The sequence below is a fragment of the Scophthalmus maximus genome, chromosome 21 (genome assembly GCF_022379125.1).
Source record: "Scophthalmus maximus strain ysfricsl-2021 chromosome 21, ASM2237912v1, whole genome shotgun sequence".
In the NCBI taxonomy this organism is placed as follows: domain Eukaryota; kingdom Metazoa; phylum Chordata; class Actinopteri; order Pleuronectiformes; family Scophthalmidae; genus Scophthalmus; species Scophthalmus maximus.
The window spans coordinates 4,647,893-4,673,176 of NC_061535.1; the positions used below are offsets into that span (position 1 = coordinate 4,647,893).

General features: G+C 44.0%; 3 protein-coding genes across 8 annotated transcripts; 2 read left to right on the forward strand and 1 right to left on the reverse strand.

Annotated features, from left to right (window-relative positions):
* The first annotated feature begins 489 nt into the window (after window positions 1–489).
* On the forward strand, window positions 490–14,555 carry LOC118291124 (E3 ubiquitin-protein ligase MARCHF6). Its single transcript, XM_035619077.2, has 25 exons — window positions 490–1,365; window positions 1,837–1,936; window positions 3,255–3,328; window positions 3,450–3,593; window positions 4,202–4,274; window positions 4,443–4,611; window positions 4,961–5,150; window positions 5,894–5,955; window positions 6,093–6,125; window positions 6,239–6,290; window positions 6,417–6,475; window positions 6,576–6,656; window positions 6,795–6,863; window positions 7,100–7,174; window positions 7,931–8,065; window positions 8,176–8,396; window positions 8,791–8,928; window positions 9,024–9,243; window positions 10,464–10,533; window positions 11,408–11,589; window positions 11,950–12,084; window positions 12,251–12,340; window positions 13,109–13,241; window positions 13,569–13,704; window positions 13,990–14,555. The coding sequence occupies exons 1-25, from the start codon at window positions 1,347–1,349 to the stop codon at window positions 14,078–14,080; spliced, it is 2,751 nt and encodes a 916-aa protein (XP_035474970.1). The 5' UTR covers window positions 490–1,346; the 3' UTR covers window positions 14,081–14,555.
* LOC118291132 (arylamine N-acetyltransferase, pineal gland isozyme NAT-3-like) lies at window positions 14,515–17,612 on the reverse strand. Of its 4 annotated transcripts, none has more exons than XM_035619092.2 (3): window positions 17,461–17,612; window positions 16,541–16,621; window positions 14,515–15,758 (listed from the first exon to the last, which is right to left on the reverse strand). In XM_035619092.2, exon 3 carries the CDS (start codon window positions 15,641–15,643, stop codon window positions 14,789–14,791), a length of 855 nt encoding a protein of 284 aa, XP_035474985.1. In that variant the 5' UTR covers window positions 15,644–15,758; window positions 16,541–16,621; window positions 17,461–17,612; the 3' UTR covers window positions 14,515–14,788. The 4 variants fall into 4 exon arrangements, with proteins under 4 accessions (XP_035474985.1, XP_035474986.1, XP_035474984.1 ...); XM_035619093.2 differs by having other exon boundaries at window positions 16,517–16,621; XM_035619091.2 differs by having other exon boundaries at window positions 16,541–16,677.
* LOC118291128 (palmitoyltransferase ZDHHC20-B) lies at window positions 17,012–25,284 on the forward strand. Of its 3 annotated transcripts, none has more exons than XM_035619083.2 (14): window positions 17,012–17,206; window positions 18,436–18,462; window positions 18,802–18,896; window positions 19,020–19,140; window positions 19,443–19,512; window positions 19,662–19,694; window positions 19,923–20,043; window positions 20,582–20,617; window positions 20,784–20,916; window positions 21,031–21,157; window positions 21,400–21,489; window positions 21,628–21,740; window positions 21,848–21,895; window positions 22,028–25,284. In XM_035619083.2, exons 1-13 carry the CDS (start codon window positions 17,089–17,091, stop codon window positions 21,889–21,891), a joined length of 1,128 nt encoding a protein of 375 aa, XP_035474976.1. In that variant the 5' UTR covers window positions 17,012–17,088; the 3' UTR covers window positions 21,892–21,895; window positions 22,028–25,284. The 3 variants fall into 3 exon arrangements, with proteins under 3 accessions (XP_035474976.1, XP_035474977.1, XP_035474978.1); XM_035619085.2 differs by lacking the exon at window positions 17,012–17,206 and adding an exon at window positions 17,856–18,027; XM_035619084.2 differs by lacking the exon at window positions 20,582–20,617 and having other exon boundaries at window positions 17,016–17,206.

Below are 25,284 nucleotides of genomic sequence, written 5' to 3' on the forward strand. Positions count from 1 at the left end.
GAGTCAAGTCAGTAAAAATACATGTATTTATTTTTAAAACGCACCTCGCTAAACAATTTATTTTCAAAAGAATCTGTGTAGTAGTGTGTATTGTGGATCAATAGGTGTGGCAACAATCACTTCAGGGGTGTCGGGTCAGGACACTGGAGTCCAGGTCTATAGTTTAGACTGTTTATCTAGATGCAGGTCGGCATGCCAAATGCAAAGTCCATCACAGCTTCTATACATGTCTCGCCCCTGTGAGGGATATAATTCAAAAGATGGGTTCATTCTGAGAGGATCCACTACCTGTCGTATTCGATGAGATCACAGATCACAGGAGTTATGTGCGTGTGTGTGCCCCTTGATCCTTTGATTCATTCCATCAATGGGGATTGTGTGATAGGATTTTAAATTAACGATTATCAAGAATTGGAATGAACATTCAAACTGTGCAACGTATGACAGTTACTCACGAATCAACAAGCACAAAATGGAAACTGTAGTTTGAATACAAAATATGAATATTGATCCAAATTATCTTCTTAGCCATGATTGCTTCTATTAACAAAAAATAACTAAACCATAAACATTTCTTACAAGATGGAGATGGGCCCAGCTATTCAAACTTTTAATCCATGTTAACTCTGGTCTAACGGTCTCAAGTCTGCTGTTACATAAAGGAGTTGTTGGTTCAGGTAACCTCCTGCAGATGTCGCTGTTGAACACCCACGGACATTCGTTACTCAACATACACCCGGTTTCTAGAGTTAACAGTGAGGAAAAGCGAAGTAATGGAGAACATCTTTCTCCAGCTTAGATACAGATCAACGTGTTAAGTGTACTCAGAAACAAGCCTTTGTTGAGTTGATATTCGCAGTATTAGAAGAATTGCCTGCTTTGCCTTCCGCTAACCACGTGACGGTTGTTGTGGAAGCTTCCCCTGCCGTAAAACGTGAACCGATGTGGTGAAGAAGAAGCGAAATTGTTGTGACAGCGGTTAGCGGTGACGTTAGCAAGCTAGCCATTTGTCTCCCAGGTTGTAACTGGCATTCCAGCGACACAGAGGATGTGCCGGCGTTCAGGTTGATTTGTTTGACATCGTTCAAAAAAGAACGGCGTGAAAATAAAACCCTTTTGTCCTGCGGCGAACACAGACCGGATGTAAGACGACACGACGAAAGCGAACGCTACAGTGGTCAGTCTGTGGGGAAACCATTTTATGATTGTCAATGCATCCGACACGTAAGGGTACGCTCGTCTCGCTAGCTTGACTCAGCTAGCCGAACGATACTGCACGTGTCGTGGATGGGTTCACTGAACGAGGCGCTCTTGGAAGAAACGGTGACCGGCGCTTAGCGGACAACATGGACACCGCCGAAGAAGGTAGGTAACACGGGGAGTCTGGCGGGTGACTTAGCATTAGCTTCGTGCATCACAGAGAACCAATCCAATCGCCGCGCTGGGCCTGCTAGTGGCCAAGTTAGCAGAATACCCTTCGCAGCATGTCGATGTAGTGTGCTGTTGATTCTGGGAGACTGCGAAACCTTTGTTTGAATGCAGCTGAGCATGTTGCGAAGCCGCAGTAATGTAGTAGCGAGTGTAGAAAGACCCAGAGGGCTATTGGTGATGTCATCAGTCTCCTGATGGGAAGCCATATTAGTAACTCACCTGCACTTGTGCACCCTGCTTACTCTACGTGCAGGGTGCACACATTTAGCAATCGCATGCTTTTATGTTAGGACACTCCAAATGAAACCTGTGCGCGAACACAACCCAGTACCATCACCCTGTGTCTGATCATCTCTGATGTGATCATTCACTCACATTATGTTTGCGTGTGTTTGTTGTGTGAAGCGGACATTTGTCGCGTGTGCCGCTCCGAGGGGACCTCGGACAAGCCCCTGTACCACCCCTGCGTCTGCACCGGCAGCATCAAGTTCATCCACCAGGAATGGTAAGTGTGGGGAGTGACAGCTGTCATGATTGTGACTTTGCAGGATCCCCCTTTTCAGAGTCCTGCTCACTGTTGACACCGATGTGAGCAACTAGCCTGAGGTGGGACACTGTTAACTTGTTGCTCTAGTTAGTCCAAAATCCTTGTTTTACAGTAATCTCGCTCGTACCTTCTGGTTGTAACAAAGATCAGCTGCACAGAACTGATTATGAAAGTTTTACAGAAGTTAGTTTTGTGTTACGTGCATGTTGCAATTGATTGTTGCAAAATGAACACAGGATGATGCCTCCACTGTTTCATGGTTACTTCAATACTGGCTCAATGCACACGGACCCAATGTCTTTCAAGAAAACCCAGCCAAGAGAATGTTTGGTTCCTACAAAAGAAATCTTTGTTGCTTTTATTCCTGTAGTCTAAAAAAAGAAACCAGGATCTGTGTTTACATGGATGTTTCTCTAATTAGATTGCCGTTTAAAGAGGGTTATAATCGGATTACAACAGTATAGCGTAAATGCCGGCGCTTGTTTTGAAAATCCAAGTTCATCTGGAAATGAGGATTTCCCTTTTGTAAGAGACTATGTTTTTGTTGTTTCAAGGTAGTTGTCTATAAATGAAATTTATTATTATAATTATTATTATTATTAAGAAATTGTATAAATTGTAGGACAGGCTGTCTACTATGATTATTCCTAAAGCAGCTGCTTGATATGAAATGTAATGTAATATAAGAATCTTGAAAAGAATGCAGGATGCCGAACAGGGTTTCCTCAGTCACATTCCGGTTACATAGGGTCCCAAACTACTGGTGAAAACAATACCAGCTCCTGCACATACTTTGGAGAGTGTGCTTTGTTCTCATCTGTCCTGTGTGTGAGCGTCAGTGGTGACGAGAGGGTCAGGTGGATTTAAATCCCTAGGCAGAGGCAGAGGCCGGGTCTAGATTGTTCTGCGGCAACTGTTGGACCACAATCTGTATCCATTTTAGTTTACTCAAACAAAATGTAGAATAACAGCCTTTTGTGTCTGGATTGTGGTGCCCAGTTTTGAATTGAGCAATGCTCAACTTATTTAAAAAAAAAAAAATTTTAACTAACGAAAATATAAAATTCTCACACAACTTCCGGCACGCTGAAATGTTATTATCCACATGCCATGGTCAGCGAAGTATCCAGCTAAATGTGGACGGGACTCGCTCTGCACACAATTGCATCACTCAAAATAGCAGGGGGTCAAACTACCCAATATGTATCAGAAAGTCAGCAAATGTATGATGTTGTTGAATTCAGTTTTTATTCAAATTATAAATGTTGCTTTACAGTTTGGTCCAGTGGCTGAAGCACAGCAGGAAGGAGTACTGCGAATTGTGCAAGCACAGATTTGCTTTCACACCAAGTAAGTTTGTGGCATTAATGTATTGTCCACTTTAATTTTAAAAAACACTTCAAGCTTTACAGTTTACAGAAAAGATTATTTCAATGTCTCTGGTTCACTCTGTGCCTCTGTCTCTCTTCAGTTTACTCCCCAGACATGCCCTCACGTCTGCCCATACAGGACATCTGTGCTGGCCTGCTGACCAGCGTGGGGACCGCTATCCGCTACTGGTTCCATTACACACTAGTGGCCTTTGCATGGCTCGGTGTGGTTCCTCTCACTGCATGTAAGAAGTATACACACAGATAAATAGATTGTTACTGAAGACAATTTTTTCCTCATAAATGCGATATTTCTGGAATGTCTTGAGGGATGAACATTTGATTTTGGTGGTCAAAGGTCAAGGTCCCTGTGACCTCACAAAATTTGAAACTCAAGCATTTATACTCCAATTATGACAACATACATGTAATACCTTTTTTATTGATACCATAATGAAATGTTATGTTCCAATATGGGTGAAAAGAATGACTCACCTTTTGGGCTCAAGTTCATGCCGTGGTCACGTCATCACTAACTAGAGTATGTGCTCCATAAAGAGGAAATGTGCATCGAAAAACTTACGTCTGACATATTAGCTCACGCTTACGGTTTACATGCTCAAAAGAATTCAAGCTTTGTACCGTTACATTACAAGCTAAGCTGTGTTTGTACATGTGTTTGCGCGTTCCAAGCGATATAAATCCCCCTCAGTACTCATTGTAGAACAAAAAGGCTATTTGATTGTCATACATGATGTAATTTTTTTTCAATACAGAATGTTTTAAACATTTTAAAATGCATTTTTCCTTATTGAGAATGATGCTAATTAAGTATCTTGGCTCTTTGCCTCAGGTCGCATCTACAAGTGTCTGTTTACCGGCTCTGTGAGCTCACTATTGACACTGCCGTTGGACATGCTTTCTACGTGAGTGACGATACCAATATTCTCCAGCACTACACACCGAAGCATTATGTTTAATTTGATATTAAGCAACTGTGTTCTACGTGGTTAGTCTCTTTATTTCTTGATAGCATAGTCATCCAGGACCATTTCAGTGTTTTTGTGTGGGCATTTATTGTGTCTGTCTTGCAGAGAGAACCTGCTTGCGGATTGTCTTCAGGGCTGCTTCGTCGTCACCTGCACCCTGTGTGCATTCATCAGTCTGGTGTGGCTCAGAGAGCAGATAGTCCACGGCGGCGCTCCCCAGTGGTTGGAGCAGCACCAGCCGCCACCACCTAATGCTGCTGCACAAGCCAATGAGGTGCGTCGCTTGACTAAGTGATTGCCAAAGTAATTGATTTAATGAAAAACTGAAACGGAGAGTATTAATAGGAAGAATTGTTCAATGACATTCATTTTTTAGGGTATTTACATATTCAGTTCTTTTAGCGAGATAATAAACAAACCAAGTGTGGCATAAAGATATTAATGGTTGGCATTGGATGTGCTTTGTATGTCTTGTGTGCATAATTTAACACCACATCAACCATATCCCATACATCAACTCAACTGTAGTATCCTGCTGTGACACTGTTAATCACACGGATACACATGCACACAAAAATCAACCTTTCTGTACAACGCCATGCATCGTGCTCTCTCCCCCTCAGGCACAAGCTGCAGGTCAGGGAGCAGCAGACGAGCCCCCTGCAGCCCAACCGGCCCCGGCCGATCCCCCAGCCCAGAATGAAGCAGAGCCTGAGCCCCCTGATGTTCCCCCAGACCAAGGTGATGACCCCGAGCTCGAGGTAGAGGAGGGAGCAGCTGCCGAAGATGCAGATCCCAACAATGGAGCACAAGGTTAGAATTTGTTGATATTGAATCGAGAGTAGAAGTAAATTATCGTTTGCAGTTAAGGCCACACTCTTGCTCGTCTGTCCATCACTTTTCGCAGTCTGCCTGGCCAGATTTAATGGAGATGTACTCGAATGCTTTACATTGCTTAACAACACAAGACACTGATAAAATTGTGCAATTCACACACAAATTAAATGGAGCAGAACATCACGAGTAAAGTGATAAATAGTGATGAAAATATTTTGTCTCCAGCGAAGCTGACAAACGACAACACTGTTAGAGCAAAAAATATACCGTCATAATTTTGAGAAACAGCCATACAAACGGTGCATCTGGCATCACAGCATACAAATATTTTCCACAATGGTCTTATCCGGTAACAATTTGCCATCACAAATGAACTCATTTCATCGTTTGTTTTGTTTTACCATGGTTGATGGACTTTGTCACTGCCTTTAAATCAACACAATGGAAAAGTCTAACAATAGGCTGCCTTCAACTTCATAGCTAACTAATTTTCCCAGAATGACATTTATGACAGTTTATTATAGCATTTGTCAAGCAGCACTTTTCTATCTTTGTGTTAAAAAGCCAGCTCAAAAACATTCGACCAGACAAACACAATAAAGATTGTTTTCCTCTCTCAATATTTATCTGACAAGCAGGAAAATACAGCTAGGGATTATTTTATAAATTCTTTTAACAGTGATGCTGTTTATATAAATGTTTGATACGTGTCTCTGCAGACGACATGAATTGGAATGCTTTGGAGTGGGACAGAGCAGCGGAGGAGCTCACCTGGGAAAGGGTAATGCTGCATATAGTGACTGATATCAAAACGCCCTCATCTGCCCTTTTACAGACTAAAAATTATGTATTTTTGCTATCTGTGTTTTACGTCCTTGCACATGCAACACTTCAAATCCTTCAATTTCACCTTTTTAGATGCTTGGCCTGGATGGTTCACTGGTATTTTTGGTAAGACTTTATATCTGTGATCGTAACCTCTGCTTTCTACACTAAGGATATTTCATATGAGGAATGTGTGCAAGGTCAAATCTCACCCATCTCTTGATGTCTTTGTCTTGTAGGAGCATGTGTTTTGGGTCGTGTCTCTCAACACACTCTTTATTCTGGTCTTCGGTGAGTAGACTGAAACAATGTAGTTTCATGTATATTAAGAATAAATGTATGCTTCACAGCTATATGATCCTGGTCCTTTTTATGCTACAATATGAACATTTTCTTCTTCTTCTTCTTTCATTTCAGCATTTTGTCCCTACCACATCGGGCACTTCACTGTCGTCGGTCTTGGCTTTGAGGAATATGTAAGAAACTGCTTTCATCGATTAGCCTTATTATGCAATGCAATAATATATTGTGAATTATGCTTTGAATTATTTGGCTACTTTGTATTGTTCTCTTTAGGTCCAAGCCTCCCACTTTGAGGGTTTAATCACAACAATTGTGGGCTACGTACTGCTGGCCATGACGCTCATCCTCTGTCACGTATCCTTCCGCCAAAGACAATTCCATGGTTTATTGTTGTACAAAATATTATGAGGCCATATTTGAATTTACTTATATGTTCAGCTGTGTGTCTGTTTTCTCTGTGGGGCCATTGTCGATCCTTAATGGCTGTTTCAGGGACTGGCTGCTCTGGTCAGGTTCCAGCGCTCCCGCCGTCTCCTGGGAGTCTGCTACATTGTCGTCAAGGTAACTATGCCTTCAGCCGCATTTTTGCTTTGTGTAACTCGGTCGAAATACACACAGAAGTATTCACTCTCTGAGATTTACTACCCGAGCATAACGGTGAATCAGATATTATTTGCAATCACACTCATAGGCCGAGGGATAAATATACTCTTATTACAGTCTACTGTACCCATCGTAAGATAAATGTCTAAATGTGCGTAGGATGGCCTTGAGACCTGCTTCTCTTTCCGTTACAGGTCTCTCTGCTGGTTGTTGTGGAGATTGGTGTGTTTCCACTAATCTGCGGCTGGTGGCTTGACATCTGCTCTTTGGTAAGATGCTTGGTCTACTCCTCATTCTGACTTTCACCACGTCAAAAGGCACAGCTCCTCTCAGTCATCTGCATTTTTAATTAAATTGGTGCAGTGTTTGGATTTCTAACCAAACTGTTATTTGTATCGTGGTAGGAGAAAGGTCATTTTTTTTAAAGTTGGCTATTGAAGTTACAGGTATACTCCTGTATTTGATATACTCCTGTAAGAATAAATATTTTCTTGAAATAGTCCCTATAGTTACTAATAGCCTGAAAAGGTTTATTTTCTAGATGTGTCCATATGTTAATTCAGCAGATGCTTTGTCCATGTTGAGTTGCTAAATTGCAAGTAGTGTTGTTCACCCTGTACAGGGCATCTGTAGCATGTCCATTGAAGCAGCTTTTGACAAGGTTGCCTTGTTGCTCTCACTCCTGGTCTCCAAGTCTCTATGGGTTTGCACTTTTTGAAACTTAACTGGCACAATGTCAGAAGATCAAGTCCCTCTCCTGCCTCAGCTGCAACCTTAGCTTTGCCACCCGTGCTGCTCAATGCAAATCAGTTATGTTTTCCGTAACTTGTCCCAAGCCATTCAACCTGCCTCCGTACAGATGGAGCAGCTTTCACAGCAGAACGGAAAAAGAAATCCCTCCTGCTCTGTAGCCTTTACCTTGTGAAAAGAATCGAATCGACCTGAAAATTAACTGTGTGGAGTAAGCAATTTTTTTTTACCATATTATATATCATTTTAACATTTGATTTTTCTGTATCGTGCAGGAGATGTTTGACGCCTCACTGAAAGACAGAGAGTTGAGTTTCAAATCAGCCCCCGGTACCACAATGTTCCTGCACTGGCTTGTGGGAATGGTCTATGTCTTCTACTTTGCTTCTTTCATCCTCCTACTGAGAGAGGTAAGATGACAAAATGTTTCTTAACATTCTGGTTTCCTATGTGATTTACATCCCTAAGTGATTAAACCTGGGGATCATTTTGATGATGTTGCTCGTTGTTTGTCCACCAGGTGCTGAGACCCGGAGTGCTGTGGTTTCTGAGAAACCTCAATGACCCAGATTTTAACCCGGTGCAGGAGATGATTCATCTGCCCATCTACAGACACCTGCGGCGGTTCATCCTGTCCGTGGTGGTGTTTGGCTCTATCGTGCTGCTCATGCTGTGGCTGCCCATCCGGCTGATTAAATTACTGCTACCCACCTTCCTGCCGTACAATGTCATGCTCTACAGGTAAACCACGGACATAATGGAGTTATAGGTCACTCAGCAATAATCTGTGTGAGAAAGCTGCTGCTTCTTCTCTCTGTGTTTTAAACCACTTTTGCTTCGGGAGGTAACGCCGCTACGTGTTGCTGCAGTACATCTCGAGCTAAAGAGGAAATATTGGCCATATCATGAATGATTGATATGAATTGATATTGAAATCTTAAGTTGTAGTGACTTACCCATTTGAGCGTCTGCTGTATGAAACTTAACATGAAGAGGAAACAGTTACTCCGAAGACAGATTTTTTTCCAAGTCAATTGAAAACAGAAATCCAACGCACAAGAACAGTTTCATGTCCCAATGGGCCACGTGGCCTTGCATACTCACTGATGAACCCTGTCCACCTGTGTCCCCGCAGTGACGCCCCAGTCAGCGAGCTCTCATTGGAGCTCTTACTGCTTCAGGTTGTGCTGCCGGCTCTACTGGAGCAGGGCCACACTCGCCAGTGGCTCAAAGGCCTGGTCAGAGCCTGGACAGTCAGTGCCGGATTTTTATTGTGAGTCAAAACTAAATACTCTGTAATTTATTTATTTTAAAATGTTTCACACTGGCTGTCTCCAACCGACCTATCACTTCTCCATGCCTCCTCAGAGACCTTCACTCCTACCTCCTCGGGGAGCAGGAGGACAACGATGCCAACCAGCCTGTGAACAACAACAACAATAACCCTCCCGCTGGTCATCATAACAACAACAACAACCCCGCCCCAGCTGTTGGCGAGGGCTTACACGCAGCACATCAGGCCATCCTGCAACAAGGGGGGCCAGTGGGTTTCCAGCCCTACCACCGACCACTTCGCTTCCCACTCAGGGTGAGACAAGTCTTGTGGTTTGGCTCTTTTACCACTGCAGTAGGCTTTAACATTTTAGTAATTTTATTAAACATGACAACCTGACCCAAGTTTGTGTTTGGCCATGAGCATAGTCCTAGCACAGGCACGTAGCATGCTCTCATGTGCACCCCAAATGTCAGGCACACAGAGATAGACAGTAAAAACCATGGAAACATGGATTTTTTTTGACCGTCCACCAACGCAGCAGGATTTCTCCAGGGGATCCGGATGGCCAGTATGACTCAGACAGACAGGTCTGTTGTCTGTGTGTTTTAGAGAGAGAGAGAGAGTGAGAAGGGCAGACAGGGGCTGAGATCATACCCATTTGAAAAAAATCAACATCTGCTGGCAATACCTGCCGGCCGACACAAATAAATCAGTGTCTGAGAAGTTTAAAAATATTTCCAGTTCATTATGAAACCACGGTGTGGCAAATGAGACTGTGGTGGGTCGTTACAGTCGAGGTGATAAATTAAACACTGTCTTTGATGCATGGAGTTAACATGTGAACCTTATGCAGTTGTTTTCTAAAATCTGAATTAGCATGGTTAGTGTAGGCTGCAAAACCATACAGTCACAAAATGTATTTCACCAAGTCAGTTTTGAGTAAGTCAACGAAAAATCTATAACGGGCTCCTAAAGCTTTCCATGCAAATTCAGATTCAGTTTCATGTTTTACCACGACTGCTGGGAATAGGCCACACCCGCTTAATTTATAGTTACCCTCTTACTGAAGGGTATCGTTGCAGAAGGCAGGGATGGTGGTTTACATCATACTCTTGATGTAGTAATGCACTAGACTGACATTAGTTTGAGTTCCTTATTATCAATCATAACTGAGAGTAAGACAAAGTTCAGATTTTTCTTTTATAATCTGTTTTTTGTTTCTTTATCTAAACCTAGTAGGACTTATCTGGTGTTTGTGGTTTCCCATTTAAATTTAGAAATGTGCCAACGCCCTCGGCTTTACAACTCCACTCTGTTATTCCACCTCTCCTTCTAATGTTAACAGCCTTGATCTCCATGTGCACTTTTTCTGTCTAACATATTACAGCTGTAGCTTAGAAAATACAGAATACACATAGTTCTACGTGTTGGTAGCAAATAGGGAAGCATAATCACATATGTCCCAAGTCTGACTACTGCTCTATATTGACTTTTATTCTTAAACATGCAAACTCTTTTCTTCTTTTTTCTAGATTGTGTTGCTGATAGCATTCATGTGCATCACTCTGCTGGTGGCCAGTCTGGTGTGTTTAACCCTTCCAGGTGAGATGTGTTTGCACTCTGTGGACCAACACCCAAACTGTAATTGAAGAGTGTTTCAATAGCTCCTTTTATACACAGATCCTGCTTCTATTGTCATTGAGAAGACCCAATGTTATGCCGTCTTTGCTTGTTTACACTAAACCCAAGGAACCGGCATATTGCCGCCCCCGTTTTAACATTGATAACATGCAGTTATTCCAGAATCAGAGCCGCAGCGTGAATCACAACAGCATTGTCATCTGTCCCGTCATTCCAGCTCTCTCTTTTACACTACAGCTATCGTTATCAAACTGAAACGATCTCTTTCAGACAAGCGTTTTTGCTCTGTATCAGTATTAATCCCAGTCCATACTAACACACGTTAAAAGTACATCACGTGACCATTCACATACTGTACACTGAGCATGTGCGTACCGGTGAACAGGAAGCAGATTAGTTGGTTACTTAGTTACAGAAAAAAATATGAATGAGAAACAACAATGGTGAAAAGTAGACTTCAACGCAGCCCATGAGCTTTCAAACTAAAAAGCCAGGTGAAAACATAGCAGCACGGATGTGTTTAAACGCGAAAATGTAGTGATGTGGATGTCGCCACAGATGTTGTTTCATCTCTGTGTCTAAGTCCACTGTAGGCTACAGGAAGAACATCAGTGCCCCCCACCCACATTCTGTTTTCATACCTTTTACACAAAACAGCGTAGGAGAAAGACGAAAATTCCAGCCTTTGTAAAAGGGGCTTGTGGAAATGCATGTCTCTGCTGTCAAAGCAGTTTTTTAAAGCTCAAATAGTACCTAACTTCTCCTTTAATTAGACTAGCGAATCGTGCAAATAGTGTGGTCATGCACAGTATGTACTTTGTCACGTGTGTTTCAGTGTTCACCGGGCGCTGGCTGATGTCCTTCTGGACAGGTAGCTCCAAAATCCACGAGCTGTACACGGCGGCGTGCGGCCTGTACGTCTGCTGGCTATCCATCCGTGGAGTCACCGTGCTGCTGGCCTGGATGCCCCAGGGACGCACCGTCATCATGCGCAAAGTCCAGGAGTGGACCTTTATGGCAAGTATCAGTGAGCAGCTTTCTGGGCAACAGAGTGTTGCTGCAATTGGCTGTTCTCTTTGTAGCCATTAAATTGTTCGGAGCCAAAGTGTTTTCGTTTAAGTGGTTGGTTACTTATTAAGCTTGTACGTCAATGTCCAGTCTGCCAGCATCTGCCTATATAGTAAGTAATAACTGACCTTTGTAGCTTATACTCAGGTCTTTTACTCTGTCAGCACTGCTGCAGCCATTATGTCCCGTGAAGGAATAAGTTATCATCGAAAGGGGGGATTCAAACTTAAACTACCATACTTGTTCTAATTAACTGTTCAGGATTCACGATTGTCTGCGGTAACATGACATCCACCTTTGCTTGTGCAGATCCTGAAGACCCTGGTTGTAGCTCTGCTGGTCGCCGGAGTCATCCCGCTGCTTCTGGGTCTGCTGTTTGAACTAGTCATTGTGGCTCCCCTCCGAGTACCCCTGGACCAGACGCCGCTCTTCTACCCCTGGCAGGTATGATTGTGTCTTTGTGTCGATGGATGCGTGCGTCCTCTGTATTAGAGACTCTGTTTTACTGCTGTCTACCCATATAAATATTGTGTTGTAATTGTTCCCTCACCCTGTGTCACATACTTTCCAGTCTTTATCTCTATCATCCATTGACTTGTATTCTCTTCAGGACTGGGCTCTCGGAGTGCTCCATGCCAAAATCATTGCTGCCATTACTCTCATGGGCCCTCAGTGGTGGCTGAAGACGGTCATCGAGCAGGTGGGCTTTAGATCGATTGTTCTTCTTATAACCAACAAATATTCATTACATAGCCATTACTGTCAAGATTTCTCTTGGCTAGATAAGAAAACAAATACTTGAATAAAATCTTGACTCGGAAGTGGTTCATCCATCCATCGTCTACCGCTTAATCCACTTAATGGTCGCGGGGGGCTGGAGCCAATCCCAGCTGACATTGGGCAAGAGGCGGGGTACAACCTGGACAGGTCGCCAGCCTATCGCAGGGCCACATACAGAGACAAACAACCATTCACTCTCACATTCACACCTACGGTCAATTTTGAGTCTTCAATTTACCTAACCCCATTCTGCATGTCTTTGGACTGTGGGAGGAATCCGGAGAACCCACGCATACACGGGGAGAACATGCAAACTCCACACAGAAAGGCCCTGGTTGGTTTGAACCGGGACTCGAACCCAGAACCTTCTTGTGAGGTGACAGCGCTAACCACTACACCACCTAGCAGCCCCTCTGAAGTGGTTCTATAACATAATTTATGTTTTTATAGAGTATAAGAAGAGCAGCAGCAGCATAGAAACGTGGTTGCTCTGTCTTTCAGTTCGAACATGTTTTGATGCTCAGATCAATTATCCTTAAGCCCGACAGTAGATCCCACCATATTAATTTGTTCTGTTGTGTCACTCACTTTGTATTCTCTCGTACTTTAGCTAAAAGACAGTAATTCCTCAGTGTGGAGCCATTAAATTTGAATTTTGCTGTATAACGAGTCCAAAATTTCTCCCTAGGTTTATGCAAATGGCATCCGCAACATTGATCTCCACTTCATTATCCGCAAACTGGCGGCTCCAGTCATCTCGGTCCTGCTGTTGTCCTTGTGCGTGCCGTATGTCATCGCTGCTGGGGTGGTGCCAGCTGTTGGTGAGCGCCCGAACATGTGTATCTTTTGGTTTGGTTTTGTTAATTGCAACTATTAAGTTGAACAAGACAGGAGCAGCACACTTAAATATACCAGTTAATGCACGGTTCTAAGCAAAGAAAAAACTGTATATGCTGTCTCTGCTGCAAAGGATGTAAAACAAAGCATTGGCCAAATCTTAAAACAGTCAATCACTGAGAGTTTCTGCCTCTTTTTTTTTTTACTCAGGTTAGTTTTTATGTCCACAATACTGCATTTCTTCTTATCTCAGGTGACTGTTGCTGCATCTAATGGGAGGTTCAATGAAACAACAATAATTTCTTTTGCAGGAGTGACCCCAGAGATGGAGATTCTAATGCAGAGGAGAATCTATCCGTTCCTCTTGATGGTGGTCTCGCTTATCGGAATCCTGTCCTTTCAGATCCGACAGTTTAAACGCCTTTATGAACACATCAAGAACGACAAGTAAGGATTTTATTTTGTGTGTCGTGTTCCGCAATGACAGGATGCTAATTGTAAATCCAGTTTAAGTTTTGTACCCGAGAAACATCCAGTGCAAACTTGTACTGTGGTAGTTGGAATTTTGGTTCCAAAAAACGTTGAACCATCCGAAACGTTAGTTGCTTATGATTTCAAAATGTTAATTTAGGATTCAAGGCTGTGAATTAATGAGGAAATTGTTATAGTCTTAAAGAAGAAGAGTCGGTAAGAATCATATTGTTGATATTGTGATAATCTCCATCTCTCCAGGTACCTGGTTGGCCAGAGGCTTGTCAACTACGAGCGGAAAGCTGGAAGAGCGAGCTCCAGCCCACCCCCCAACCCTGTCGTCGCAGAGTAGAATTTTGTGTCACACAACATTTTTTCTTCCTTTTTTTTGCACCTGTTAAGTTGTGTACACCTAGCCCCCCCGTCCCTTTGTTTGATTTTCAACGACCATAATCCCTTTGAATCTCCCATGGATATTGGTGGATTTGATGGACGTCGTTCAATTTGTTGAATTCCCCTTCATGCCCCATCAAAGGCGGGGCTGGGAAAATTGTGTTATAATCATGGGACAGCTGAGTAAATCCCCTCTGATGAACAGAGTAGGCAGAAAGGGGTGGGGGTGTGAGGGTTTGATCCAAATCCCGACATCTCTTGTTGTTGTTCATGCCTTGCTTTGTAAAGTGCTGCCTGATAATTGTACATGTGTAAATACTTTGAACGCAGACTGTCTTACCAAAAAAAAAAAAAGAAGCCAGATGTGGATTAATGCAATGACCATTGTACATCTTAAAAGTGTATGTATAATTTATTAAATCAAACTGACAATTTCTTTGGTTACATTTGTTGTCGAGACCCTGCGGATGTGACTTGTATGACGGGAAGAGCTGGGTGTGTGGCACAGTGCAAAGGTGAAAGGGTTCAGACGGGAGCCACGTGTCCAGCGTTACTCAGCATTCAAATCCTTTAAGATTGATGTGTGAATCAAAGAATATATGCATTGTTCTCAAGTTGATGTTTTTCTCTACAAAGATAGAAAAGATGTCCCGTAAGGAAAGCGTGATCAATACATGACCGGGGGTGGTGTTATCGCCTCATCCTTCGGTACGAGCTGAGAATCAAGCACAATTCCAAATTTCTCCGCCAAGATAACGGGAATCTCCTCATCTTGAAGTTCCTCGGTTGTGGTTTCCAACAGGCCCCCCGTCGCCTCGCAGGGAAACGTCACGGTGACCAGCCTGCGGCCGATGTAGGTGAGCCTCCCGGTCGGTGTCACAACAGTGCAGAGGGATTTGCAGTAGAAGAGCGAGCAGGGGGAGGTCTGGTGGTACAGGCACATCTCGGCAAAGTCCTCCAGACGCCTGGGCGCGAGGGTGAACTTGTAGAGCTCCGTCCACTCTCCGTCCACACCCCGGTTCTCCTCCCCTTGCCATTCCAGGAGGCGCGCGTCCAGCTCCCTCCTGACGCGGTACACCCTGTGGCCCTGCGCCTGGGGCTCGGTGGTCTCCAGCGAGAGGGGCGTGGTGAAGCCCGGCGCGCCGAAGCCGACGTCGCAGAGCCAGCGGCGACCCTGCAGGGTCACCGCGAGGGTCAAGTGGTCGAAGGGTGGCCCGTAGCAGCCGGTGATCGCGCTCCTCACCTGCGCGGAGAGCACGGTCACCCGGAAGCCCAGCGCGGACAGCAGCCACGAGAAGAGGCCGTTGTTCTCGCAGCAGAAGCCTCCTCTGCGCCGGACCACGAGCTTGTCGTACAGGAGCGGGAGGGCGAGCCGCACGCGTCCGCCGCTGTGCGCGGTGAGGTCCTCGAACGGCACCGACAGCAGGTGACGGGCGTGGACCGACCGCAGCGCGTCCAGGCTGGGCGCAGCGGGAGCGCGGGCCTCGAGCCCAATACGCGCCAAGTATTTCTGCATGTCCATTCTTCCATGCGGAAGTTGTGCTTGCTGCCTTTTTATGGATGAGTGGGTCGTCTCCCCTCTGCTGCTTATCTTCGCGGGGCTGTGTTCTCTCCAGGCACTGCCCACATGTTCGCTCCTGCTTCACGAAAAAAAAAAAACCCACTCGTATCACGTAAAACGCTAGTAAATATATTTGGATTAAAACACATAACGTACTTAATATTGACAGGTATAGGGTTGAATGTAGATAGGTGTTATGGTTTATTTTGAGGATACTTTATTTAAGTTCTGAAATAGACTCTTTTTTTTTAAAACACTTAACCTCTGACGTTTTCTTTTTTTGTCAAAACTTTATTGATCAGAATACGTTGCATAACTTTTATAACAAAGAGAATATTATCAAATCTTGAATTGGAAAAAAAGTCTACCAGTATGTTCCGTTTGTTTCATCCAAATAATTTTGGAGGCTGAATTATAAACTGGGCACAGCGGGCGACTTCCCAAAAGCCCCAAGGTAACTCAAATAATTAAGTCAATCTTAAATTTTTTAGAAATGATATAAACAATCATGAAGGGTTCTCCTTCAATCAACAATCTTGTGACCCAAGTTTTAAAGAGATAACCCAATTTACAGATGTTAACTGTTGAGCGCAATAAAAACCATTTTTGGAAGTCTTGAACAGTTAACAGTAATCAAAGTTGATTGACAGATAATTGGGCATCAGTACACTCAATTATGGGTAATCAAAGCATAATTTTGTCTTTCAAGTTCAAGTTTGTTTATATGACATATGATTAAAAAAATTGGGGTTAAACATGGCCCACGGTGCTCACACCAATACACATGATACGCAAAATATACTCAGTTCACAAAAAACAACAGATAATACAAACGTCAATATGGACAAAAACTGGCACCGCTAGCAGTAGTCAGAGAGGCCGCTGGGTCCATGCCTGCATGTCGCCATCTTGGAATTCTGAGTGCTGGCTTCTTGATCCCTGGAGAGAAAGATGGAACCACTACGTATTGTGGGGATCAGGAGGGGCAGCATGAACTAGAAGCAAAGTCACAGAGCGCTTCACAAAAGTACAATTGTTAAAAAATCAAACAAGAAAAAATAAGACAATAAAACATGGACACATATTTGGGAAAACCAGACAGTAGACGACTACACAAAGGCCCGTTTGAAAAATAAGAGTTTTCAAGGCCTAGATTGCGTTTATAAAGGATAGTCTAAGGTTGTTGTTTTTTTGTTTAATGCTGTAAAATGACACAAGAGAGATGAGTGACATGTAACAACAAACATTTGCGGAGGATCCGATCATACGTCAATCTTTGGATCCCAATCGTCGCTCCCCGACTCCTCCCCCTCCCCGCCGCCCCGCCCCCCTACACAGCGCCGGTCTCGCTTGGCCCGGGTGACGTCACGCGGCGACACTCCCTTTCCCCCGGCAGAGGGAGAAAGATGGCGCCCACGCACGTACTGAGATGCTGTCAGCGGGGCTTGGCATGGATACCCGTGATTTTCATCGCCCTGGTCGTCTGCTGGTCGTACTACGCGTACGTGGTGGAGCTGTGTATCTGTGAGTAGCCTCTGTTTCTTGCGAAGCCGCCGGGTGTTTTCATTGTGCCCCCCCCCCCCCCCCCTCTCTGCCTCTCCCTCCTCGGTACGAACATGCAGCCGCCGCTGGCCAGCAGCAGGAAGTAAACGGACCGCAGCGCGACAACGGTGCCTGGTTGGCAACTGGCGAGCCCCCGTCCGGATCTAGACACAGATCATTATCAGTCTCTTTTCGTCGACGAATCGCGGTTTTGCGGCAGAGAGAAACTTTCATACCTCAGCCGGTCTCGTCTCTTGTGATGTGATGTTTTTTTTTTCCCTTATATAAACCTCGAGCTGCCACAGACCGTCCGACACATTTCCTCTAACTAGACTTCCGTCACTGAGCCTGACACAGGTCATGTGTTGGGGCCGATCTGTCTCGGAGAGTTGTGCTATTTCTTTTAGTCGTTTCATTTATAAAAAAAAATAAAAGACCCCTCACAGATGTGGTAATAAAACGATTCTTTTTGATCGACAGGTGGCTGATAGATCAAAGGACAGATCCCAGAATAAGTGGGTGGAGAAAATGTATTGAATGCAGATGCACTGCCGCTCACTTAACATCCCATCATGCTCTGGGGCCAAAAAAAAGAAGGAGAAGAAGAGATTTCTTTCTCCAATTTAAATGTATCTAGATGGCGAGAGGAAAGGGAAGAGGTCTGAGTGACTTTGAAAGAGGAGGCTTCATTGTTGAGGCCCCGGTTCCACAGGAGCTTTTAGTCACAAAGGGCTCAACTGGGTGTCTCAATGGGAACAGCGACTGGACTGACATCTGCCTTTAGATCTATGGGAAAGACATCAGTACGCGCACACACACATAAACACACCTGTGATGACTAAAAACTAGAGCCCGGCCATCATATTTTTGTTGTCTGGTAATATCAGACGATACGAGCCTTTCACGGACGTATTGGTCGATATGAAAATGTTTATTTTACAGACTAAACGACGCTGAAGAGATGTGCGTTTTAGGTTTAATAGAACTTCTATAGAAGTCATGCTTAAAGTTCTTCATATGTGGTTGGGTTTTTGTTTTCTGAAACTGTAATTTAAGTTTCTTTCAAAACACCAAAAATCACAGCTTTTAAAACTTTGTGTGCGGAGGTTTCTGTTCTCACTGTCAGATCTGTAACTGGTTTTAATGTCAACGTAACACTATTGAGTCCACAGTCTAACATTTCTATATTTTTTTTGTTTATTCTCTTCCAGTCACCATCCCCAGTATAGGAGAGCAGAGTAAGTGTCCCCGGGGGGGAAAACTGAATTACTCAACCAAGCCAGTTTGCTGCTCATAGAGATAATCTGTTGTTTGGTCTGGAGAAATATGCTGTGTAGATTTAGTTAAAAACAAAGCAAAGGAAATGTTCTCCGCTGCTTCCCCTCATTCAGTGTCAGCTTTCCTCCCTCACTTATTAAAATATGATGATACACAGTGTGTCCTCTTTCAGTCCATGCCCTAAGCAACAGCAGTGTTTCCTTGTCAACTCTTCGTGGTAGTTTGCATGTATTTAATGTGTGTTCACATATTTGACTCTGTATGTTGTTGGTCCTGACACTTAGTCTCTCTCCCCCCAGTTGTCTACATGATCTGCTTCCACCTCTTCTTTGTCATGTTCGTATGGTCTTACTGGAAGACTATCTTCACCAAGCCAGCCAACCCTTCCAAAGAGGTAGAATGACCCAAAAAAGTGCCCACGTGTCTCTATATCTATGACCCCCTGTGGCCATAAAGTCATCATGATAGATGCATTCAAAAATAATAATAATATGGTGCTCTCCTCTCGTCACTTCAGTTCTGCCTGCCCAAGGTTGAGAAGGAGCGCTATGAGAAGGAGGAGAGGCCCGAGTCCCAGCAAGATATCCTTTGGCGAGCCGCCACCAGTCTGCCTCTGTACACCCGCACTGGAGCCGGAGGTACGTCCGTGTGTGTGTGTGTGTGTGTGTGTGTGTGTGTGTGTGTGTGTGTGTGTGTGTGTGTGTGTGTGTGTGTGTGTGTGTGTGTGTGTGTGTGTGTGTGTGTGTGTGTGTGTGTGTGTGTGTGTGTGTGTGTGTGTGTGTGTGTGTGTGTGTGTGTGTGTGTGTGTGTGTGAGAGAGAGAGAGTGTGAGATTGTGTGAGTGTGTGTGTGAGAGAGAGAGAGCTTGTCTGTTTGCACCTCTTTGTCCGAGCTCACCGTCCTGGATTAGTGACACGTGCTGTTGTGTTGACATGGAACAGCAATCCGCTACTGTGACCGCTGTCAAGTCATCAAGCCCGACCGATGTCATCACTGCTCTGCATGCGACATGTAAGAATTCCAGGCTCATTGAATACACACTGTTACACACTGTTACTCCATTCAACCAAAAATATATTTTTTTTTCTCTTCCCCCTCGCCTGTCATCCTTTCAAATAATAATCTTAACCTTTTTCATTCTCTCGTGCTATTTGTGGCAGGTGCGTGCTAAAGATGGACCACCATTGTCCCTGGTATGTAAGACCTGTTCTTACTACAGTCTCACCTTTTTTTTCTCCTCCTTCTTTCATGTTTTTCATTTGCTTGATGCAGGCAATTCTGATGTTTCTCTTCCTGTAAAAGCCCAGTGCTGACACATATTCCAACTGTTTAACGTCGCCTGCAACCTTGCTTTTTTACGGTCCAGATTGAACAGTTTTGTACTTGGGGAGGACGTGAACTGTGTTTGTATGTCTCTCCAGGGTGAACAACTGTGTGGGATTCTCCAACTACAAGTTCTTCATCCTCTTCCTGGCCTACTCGTTGGTCTACTGTTTGTTCATCGCAGCCACCGTGCTTCAGTATTTCATAAAGTTCTGGACGGTAAGTCATAAAGCACACACGCAGATCTCTCGTGTGTGTGTGTGTGTGTGTGTGTGCGTGCGTGCGTGCGTGCGAGCGAGCGAGCGAGCGTGCAATGGATGTTGCGGAGGACGTGGATGTGGCCGCGCGCGAAGAGCCATGTTCAGCGTCCTCTTGAGTCGGCTGTGCATGGTGCTGAGTTCTCCTGTGCCAAGCTGCGCCCTGACCCCTCTCTGTTTCCCCTCGCTCTGTTATCCCCAGTTCTCGGACACTGGGTCATTGTTCTCTGACCTCAGCCAACCATCAGTCACACCACTCATGCAGCCGCCAAAAAAAAAAAAGAAGCCTCCTGTCCTTTTTTCTTTTTCTTTCACTTCTGTAGCTGTTCCCCTTCATCTCTACCTCTTTCATCCCCTTTGATTCCTCCACACTTTGTACATCACCTAACTTGGCCTTGACTTGTATTTGCCTCCTGATTTCTAAGTGACCCCCACCCTTTCCCCTCCCGCCTTTTCTCTCCTGGTGTTGCTAACCAGTCTTGTTTCTGTTTGTACTAAAGCTTTGCCGGAGGAAATCAGTAGAGAACTGCCCAAAGGTAACCCAGCCTTCTTCCAAAGCCTTTAGCGTTGCGTGGCATTCCTCTTATTCCTCCGTTCCTCTGCCCTTTTCTTTTTTTTACCTACTCTAATTTCTCTCTTTAAAAATCCTCACTGTAAATTAGTTATTGATGACTCTCCTCCTCTTCTCTCTCTCGCCCCTAGAACGAGCTGCCAGACACTCACGCCAAATTCCATGTCCTGTTTCTTTTTTTTGTGGCGGCCATGTTTTGCATCAGTATCCTGTCGCTCTTCAGCTACCACCTGTGGCTTGTAGGGAAGAACAGGTCCACTATAGGTAACACGCACCCACACGTATACACACAGTGTCACACAAGTCCTCTACTTTAAGGTTCATCAGTAATCTTTGCGTTTGTATTCTCTGTCAATTCTTGTTGCTCCGCATCTCCAGAGGCTTTCAGGGCGCCAGTCTTCAGGACGGGCTCTGATAAGAACGGCTTTTCTCTGGGCTTCCGGAAGAATATCGCTCAGGTCTTTGGAGACCAGAAGAAGTACTGGCTGCTTCCCGTCTTCACCAGGTAAAGGATACAGATTTCAGGATTGAACATGGTGACGGCAATACTGTATTCTTGCTAAATATCAACTCTTCACAGAGTAATACATTTAAAAAGCGCCCACAGTACATGACATTACAGCGGATTTCTGCTTTTTAAATATCAGCTTACCTTTTTGTATTACGTGTGGAAATCGAACCTGGTGCTGTTGGTTGCCCTGCAGGTCGACTCCACCTAATCTTGATTTTCCTCCTTGTTTCCTTCAGCCAAGGAGATGGTCTGACGTTCCCTGCACGGCTGGTCTCTGCTGATGCAGAGCAGGCAACGGTGACCCTGCATCCAGAGCCCAATAAGAGGTGATTAGTCTTGCTAGAATAAATGATCTTTCTTTGATATAGGGTTGTTAAAAGGATTTGTGTTTTGGAAGGGGTTGTGTGTGTTCGATACACAAAATGTTGGATTTAAAAAAAAAGATTTGTTGGGCACATTTCCAGTGCTGCCGAAGTCCCTGCGAGCCCACTCAACGACTCACAGAATCGCCTCCTGAGCAACGACCAGCATGCCAACAACATCACAGAGCATTTGGCTAACAACACCCTCAAATCAGGTGAGCCTCAACCGGGGTGGAAACATTTCATAGACGGAATCAACATTAAAGAATATATACTTGTTTTGTGAATCTGTCACCTTATCACATTCCGTTTGCCTCCACAGATGAAAATGAAACCATCACAATCTCCATGGAGAGCGAGTCCTAACCAGGTAAAACTTGAGTGAACCACCTCAAAAATAATCCATGAACACTAATTATAATAATATTAATATAATCAAAAGTAATTCTTCACCTTAAATACCGTTTTTTTCCGTTTCTTCTCTCTCTTTCTCCTACCGCAGGAGAATACCCTCAGTCGTCTGAAACGATGCCTTAAGCAGCGCAGCAGTTTAGCCCATCACCATGGCAACAGTCTCCCAGTGCAGCCGCATCCCCACAGACACATTCGGAGTAGCCGTGGAACTGCAGTCATTAAACCCTTCACACAACAGTATTGCATCGGCATTTCTCGCATGCAGTATCGTAAGCTAATCTTACACCTACCCCCCCCACCCCCCCCCCCCCCCCACCCAATAAGGTACAAGGTTGTTCCCTCTAACATCAACACACATGCACACATGATAACTGTCACACATTCAGCTCACTCCTTGTGTTGTTTATTTTTTCATATTTTTCTCACAACTGGAGGATTTATTTCGTAAATGAAAGAATCCTGCAGGGAAACGGTTCTACATTTGTTGTTTTTGAGAGAACTTGTTTGTGCCAAAAGCCTCCTGGGTGCACCAGGCCTCATTTATAGGCGCAAAGCTGCAGTGAAGTGTGGTGGAGATGCTGGAGCAGTGGGGGTTTTTTTTAAAGGCAGTTGGATTGTTTTGCCCACCCATGTGACATGTTTGTTTTTTTGTAACTCAAATGTCGGGGCGTATGTACAGTATATGGTCCGCACCTTTTTGAGACAGATGTTTCCCCTCCAAAACCCGGACGACGTTACAGAGCGCTTCGGTTTCAGTGGACCGAACCAGTGCACAGTGGGGAACACTGTACCTGGGGTCTTGGCCGGTGTTTTGGATATCTGAGCGCAAGCTGGCGCATTTTTTGCACTTTGTAGATTATCAATATCCATCAAACAATGTGCTGCTTTTTTTCTCTTTTCATGTCCAAAAAGCATCCCAGGTGAAACAGATGTTGAATGATAATGTGATTTATGGCGTATTGTGTGTGTACGTGTGCGTGTTTGTGTACGTGTGCGCGTGTGTGTACGTGTGCGCGTGTGTGTACGTGTGCGTGTATAACAGTTGAAGTGGCAGTTTTTTTTTCTTCCTTTATTTTTTTATCAACTAACAGAAACTAAAAGAATCAGCTTTATGTGCTTTTGTGGCCAACTCGTACGACAACGTGCTGCTTAACTACGGACAGTGCGACCTGGGAGATGCAACGTACCGCCTCCTTCCCTACCTGCCTCTTGTCACGAGTCAGTAAATTACGTGTCATGTGATGATCAGTGATTGTCAGCCCAAAAATGTCCGCTGCCTGTCTCTCTCTCTTCACACCTCACACAGCACTTCGACCTTTTACAAAGACACCAACACTCATTGCCAAAATAAGGGCTTAACCTGTCAGGAGCTCTGAACTTTGAACCTGAAGTGTTTACAACACCCTAGCTTTATCTTCTCCTCATTGGCCAATGTCATCCTAACCAAATTCTTGTTCTGGCACAATGTTTTATACAAGGAATATCTGCCCCGTCTGCCTGTGATGGATCATGGTGTCCTTGCAATACCAGCACTGGCTGGCAGGTGGCGACGAGGCCATTTGATCGGCCCTCATTCAGATCAAGCGTCATCTGTACTTTATTAACATCTGGCTCAGGGATCAATTCACTGTCAGTCTGGTTTGCACGTCCAGCCTTCTTCAGAGTGAATTGTTTCCATAACATGTGATTCACTTAAGTCCTGTAATTCTTCCGGATTTAATTTGAAAACAAAAGTGAATTGAACCCTGTTGATCCACTGTAAAAAAAAAAAAAAAAGCTTCTGCTCCCCTCGTCTTCTCTGTGTGTGAATCGGCTTCACTGCTGTGACCTTGAACTGTTTAAAAGGAGATTTAGCTTGTGTGAAACTTGACAGTGAATTGTTTTCATGTCCGTGTCAGAACATCTGGGATGGGACTCCAAATCCGTAAAGACAGAATCTTTAATGCACCTGAAAATCACCCGTGTATTTCACATGATCTGTGAAAGAATGGACCATTTTGTCAGGACAACCAAATACTGATTTATTTTTTTTCAGGAATGAGCTAGAAATCCTTTTCCAATGAATTTCAATGTCATTTATATGCAACGTTACACTTCTCATCGGAGGGAGACTGAGGATTTGCGAGGTCTTGCTCATATCTGTTCGGTCACATCCCCGACTTTTGCTGGAGGAGCCGCCTACTAACTAGATCCAATCATCAGACTGGTGTGGTGGTGTGCAAGTTTACAGCTGTTTCTATCACGTAGAGTGAACTAGTGGTGTTGTACAGTGTGTGTCCTGGTAATTGTCATAGTCATGCTGCAAGTACCACAGGGGATGGTGAGGGTATCTGGCCGCGGGACAGAGCGCTTAGAACAGCCCACTCTCTGGACATTTATGTTTACATCTTATCCTTCTGGTCACGTTTGACCCTTTTGAGCAAAGTGTATTTATAATTACTCTTTACAAACAGGTGATTGGAGGATATTTGTTGCTGTATGGATTATGCTGTCACAGTGACTAAGTACACAATGTAGTTTCATCCCAAATTAGCATTTGGAATTTTTTGAGGTTACCCAAACCAGGGTTGCATTTTGTGTAGATTTGTGTAGATCTTTCCTAAACTTTCAATTCAATTCTGCGTCACGTAGGAGCCAGGGCTCATTCCGCTCATCAGTTATGACCGCTGATTCTAAAACATCGGACCTGTCATCTTGTTTTATAAATTGCCTAAATTCTGCCTCTGGGTGGTTTGGCCTTGAGACTAAAGTGTGTGTGTGTGTGTGTCTTTTTGTAATGCTTCTTTTGTAATACTGTCGTCTTGGTTGAAATGCTTCTGTGCAGCCATGAGATTTTTTTTTTACATTTCTGTGTCCGTACATAACTGTCCGATTAAAAGCATGGCGCCTAACTTCTGTAAAACTTGTTTGAACATAACAGGGATTATGGTGATAAAACAGACTGGGGCGTTTTTCTTTTTCATTTTTTTTTTTCAACTGTAGCCAAGTTTGTCATGTTTCGATTTAGATTTACCCCTGGTCTGTTAAAACTTTCTAAATGAAGCCATACAAAACTCCTGTGATACTGGAGGAAGGATCAGAAGATTTCAGTCTAATTTCAAAAACATTTCACATCTGTATATGAGAGATGTTGCCTCTCATAACTTGCTTATTACTACAGTTATTGTTTCCTTTTGGTTACAATTTCTTATTTTACAATTTGTGTATATATATTGATAATGTAAGAAAAAGACTACATATATTTTTCTTGTCTGATTAATTTTACTGTTCCTATTTTGTGAATGAAGTACATGCCTCTACACAAGTAACGTGAAAATAACAATAAATGTTTTTTTTAAACCTCCA

Excerpts from the sequence above, each read along its gene's own strand:
- LOC118291124 (XM_035619077.2), top strand. Across the intron at positions 4,612-4,960 it reads CTGCTGCACAAGCCAATGAG|GCACAAGCTGCAGGTCAGGG; the intron begins GTGCGTCGCTTG and ends TCTCCCCCTCAG. Across the intron at positions 8,397-8,790 it reads TACAATGTCATGCTCTACAG|TGACGCCCCAGTCAGCGAGC; the intron begins GTAAACCACGGA and ends GTGTCCCCGCAG.
- LOC118291132 (XM_035619092.2), bottom strand. The coding sequence starts at position 15,643 with ATGGACATGCAGAAATACTTGGCGCGTATTGGGCTCGAGGCCCGCGCT.
- LOC118291128 (XM_035619083.2), top strand. The coding sequence starts at position 17,089 with ATGGCGCCCACGCACGTACTGAGATGCTGTCAGCGGGGCTTGGCATGG. Across the intron at positions 19,695-19,922 it reads ATGGACCACCATTGTCCCTG|GGTGAACAACTGTGTGGGAT; the intron begins GTATGTAAGACC and ends ATGTCTCTCCAG. Across the intron at positions 21,490-21,627 it reads CATCCAGAGCCCAATAAGAG|TGCTGCCGAAGTCCCTGCGA; the intron begins GTGATTAGTCTT and ends GCACATTTCCAG.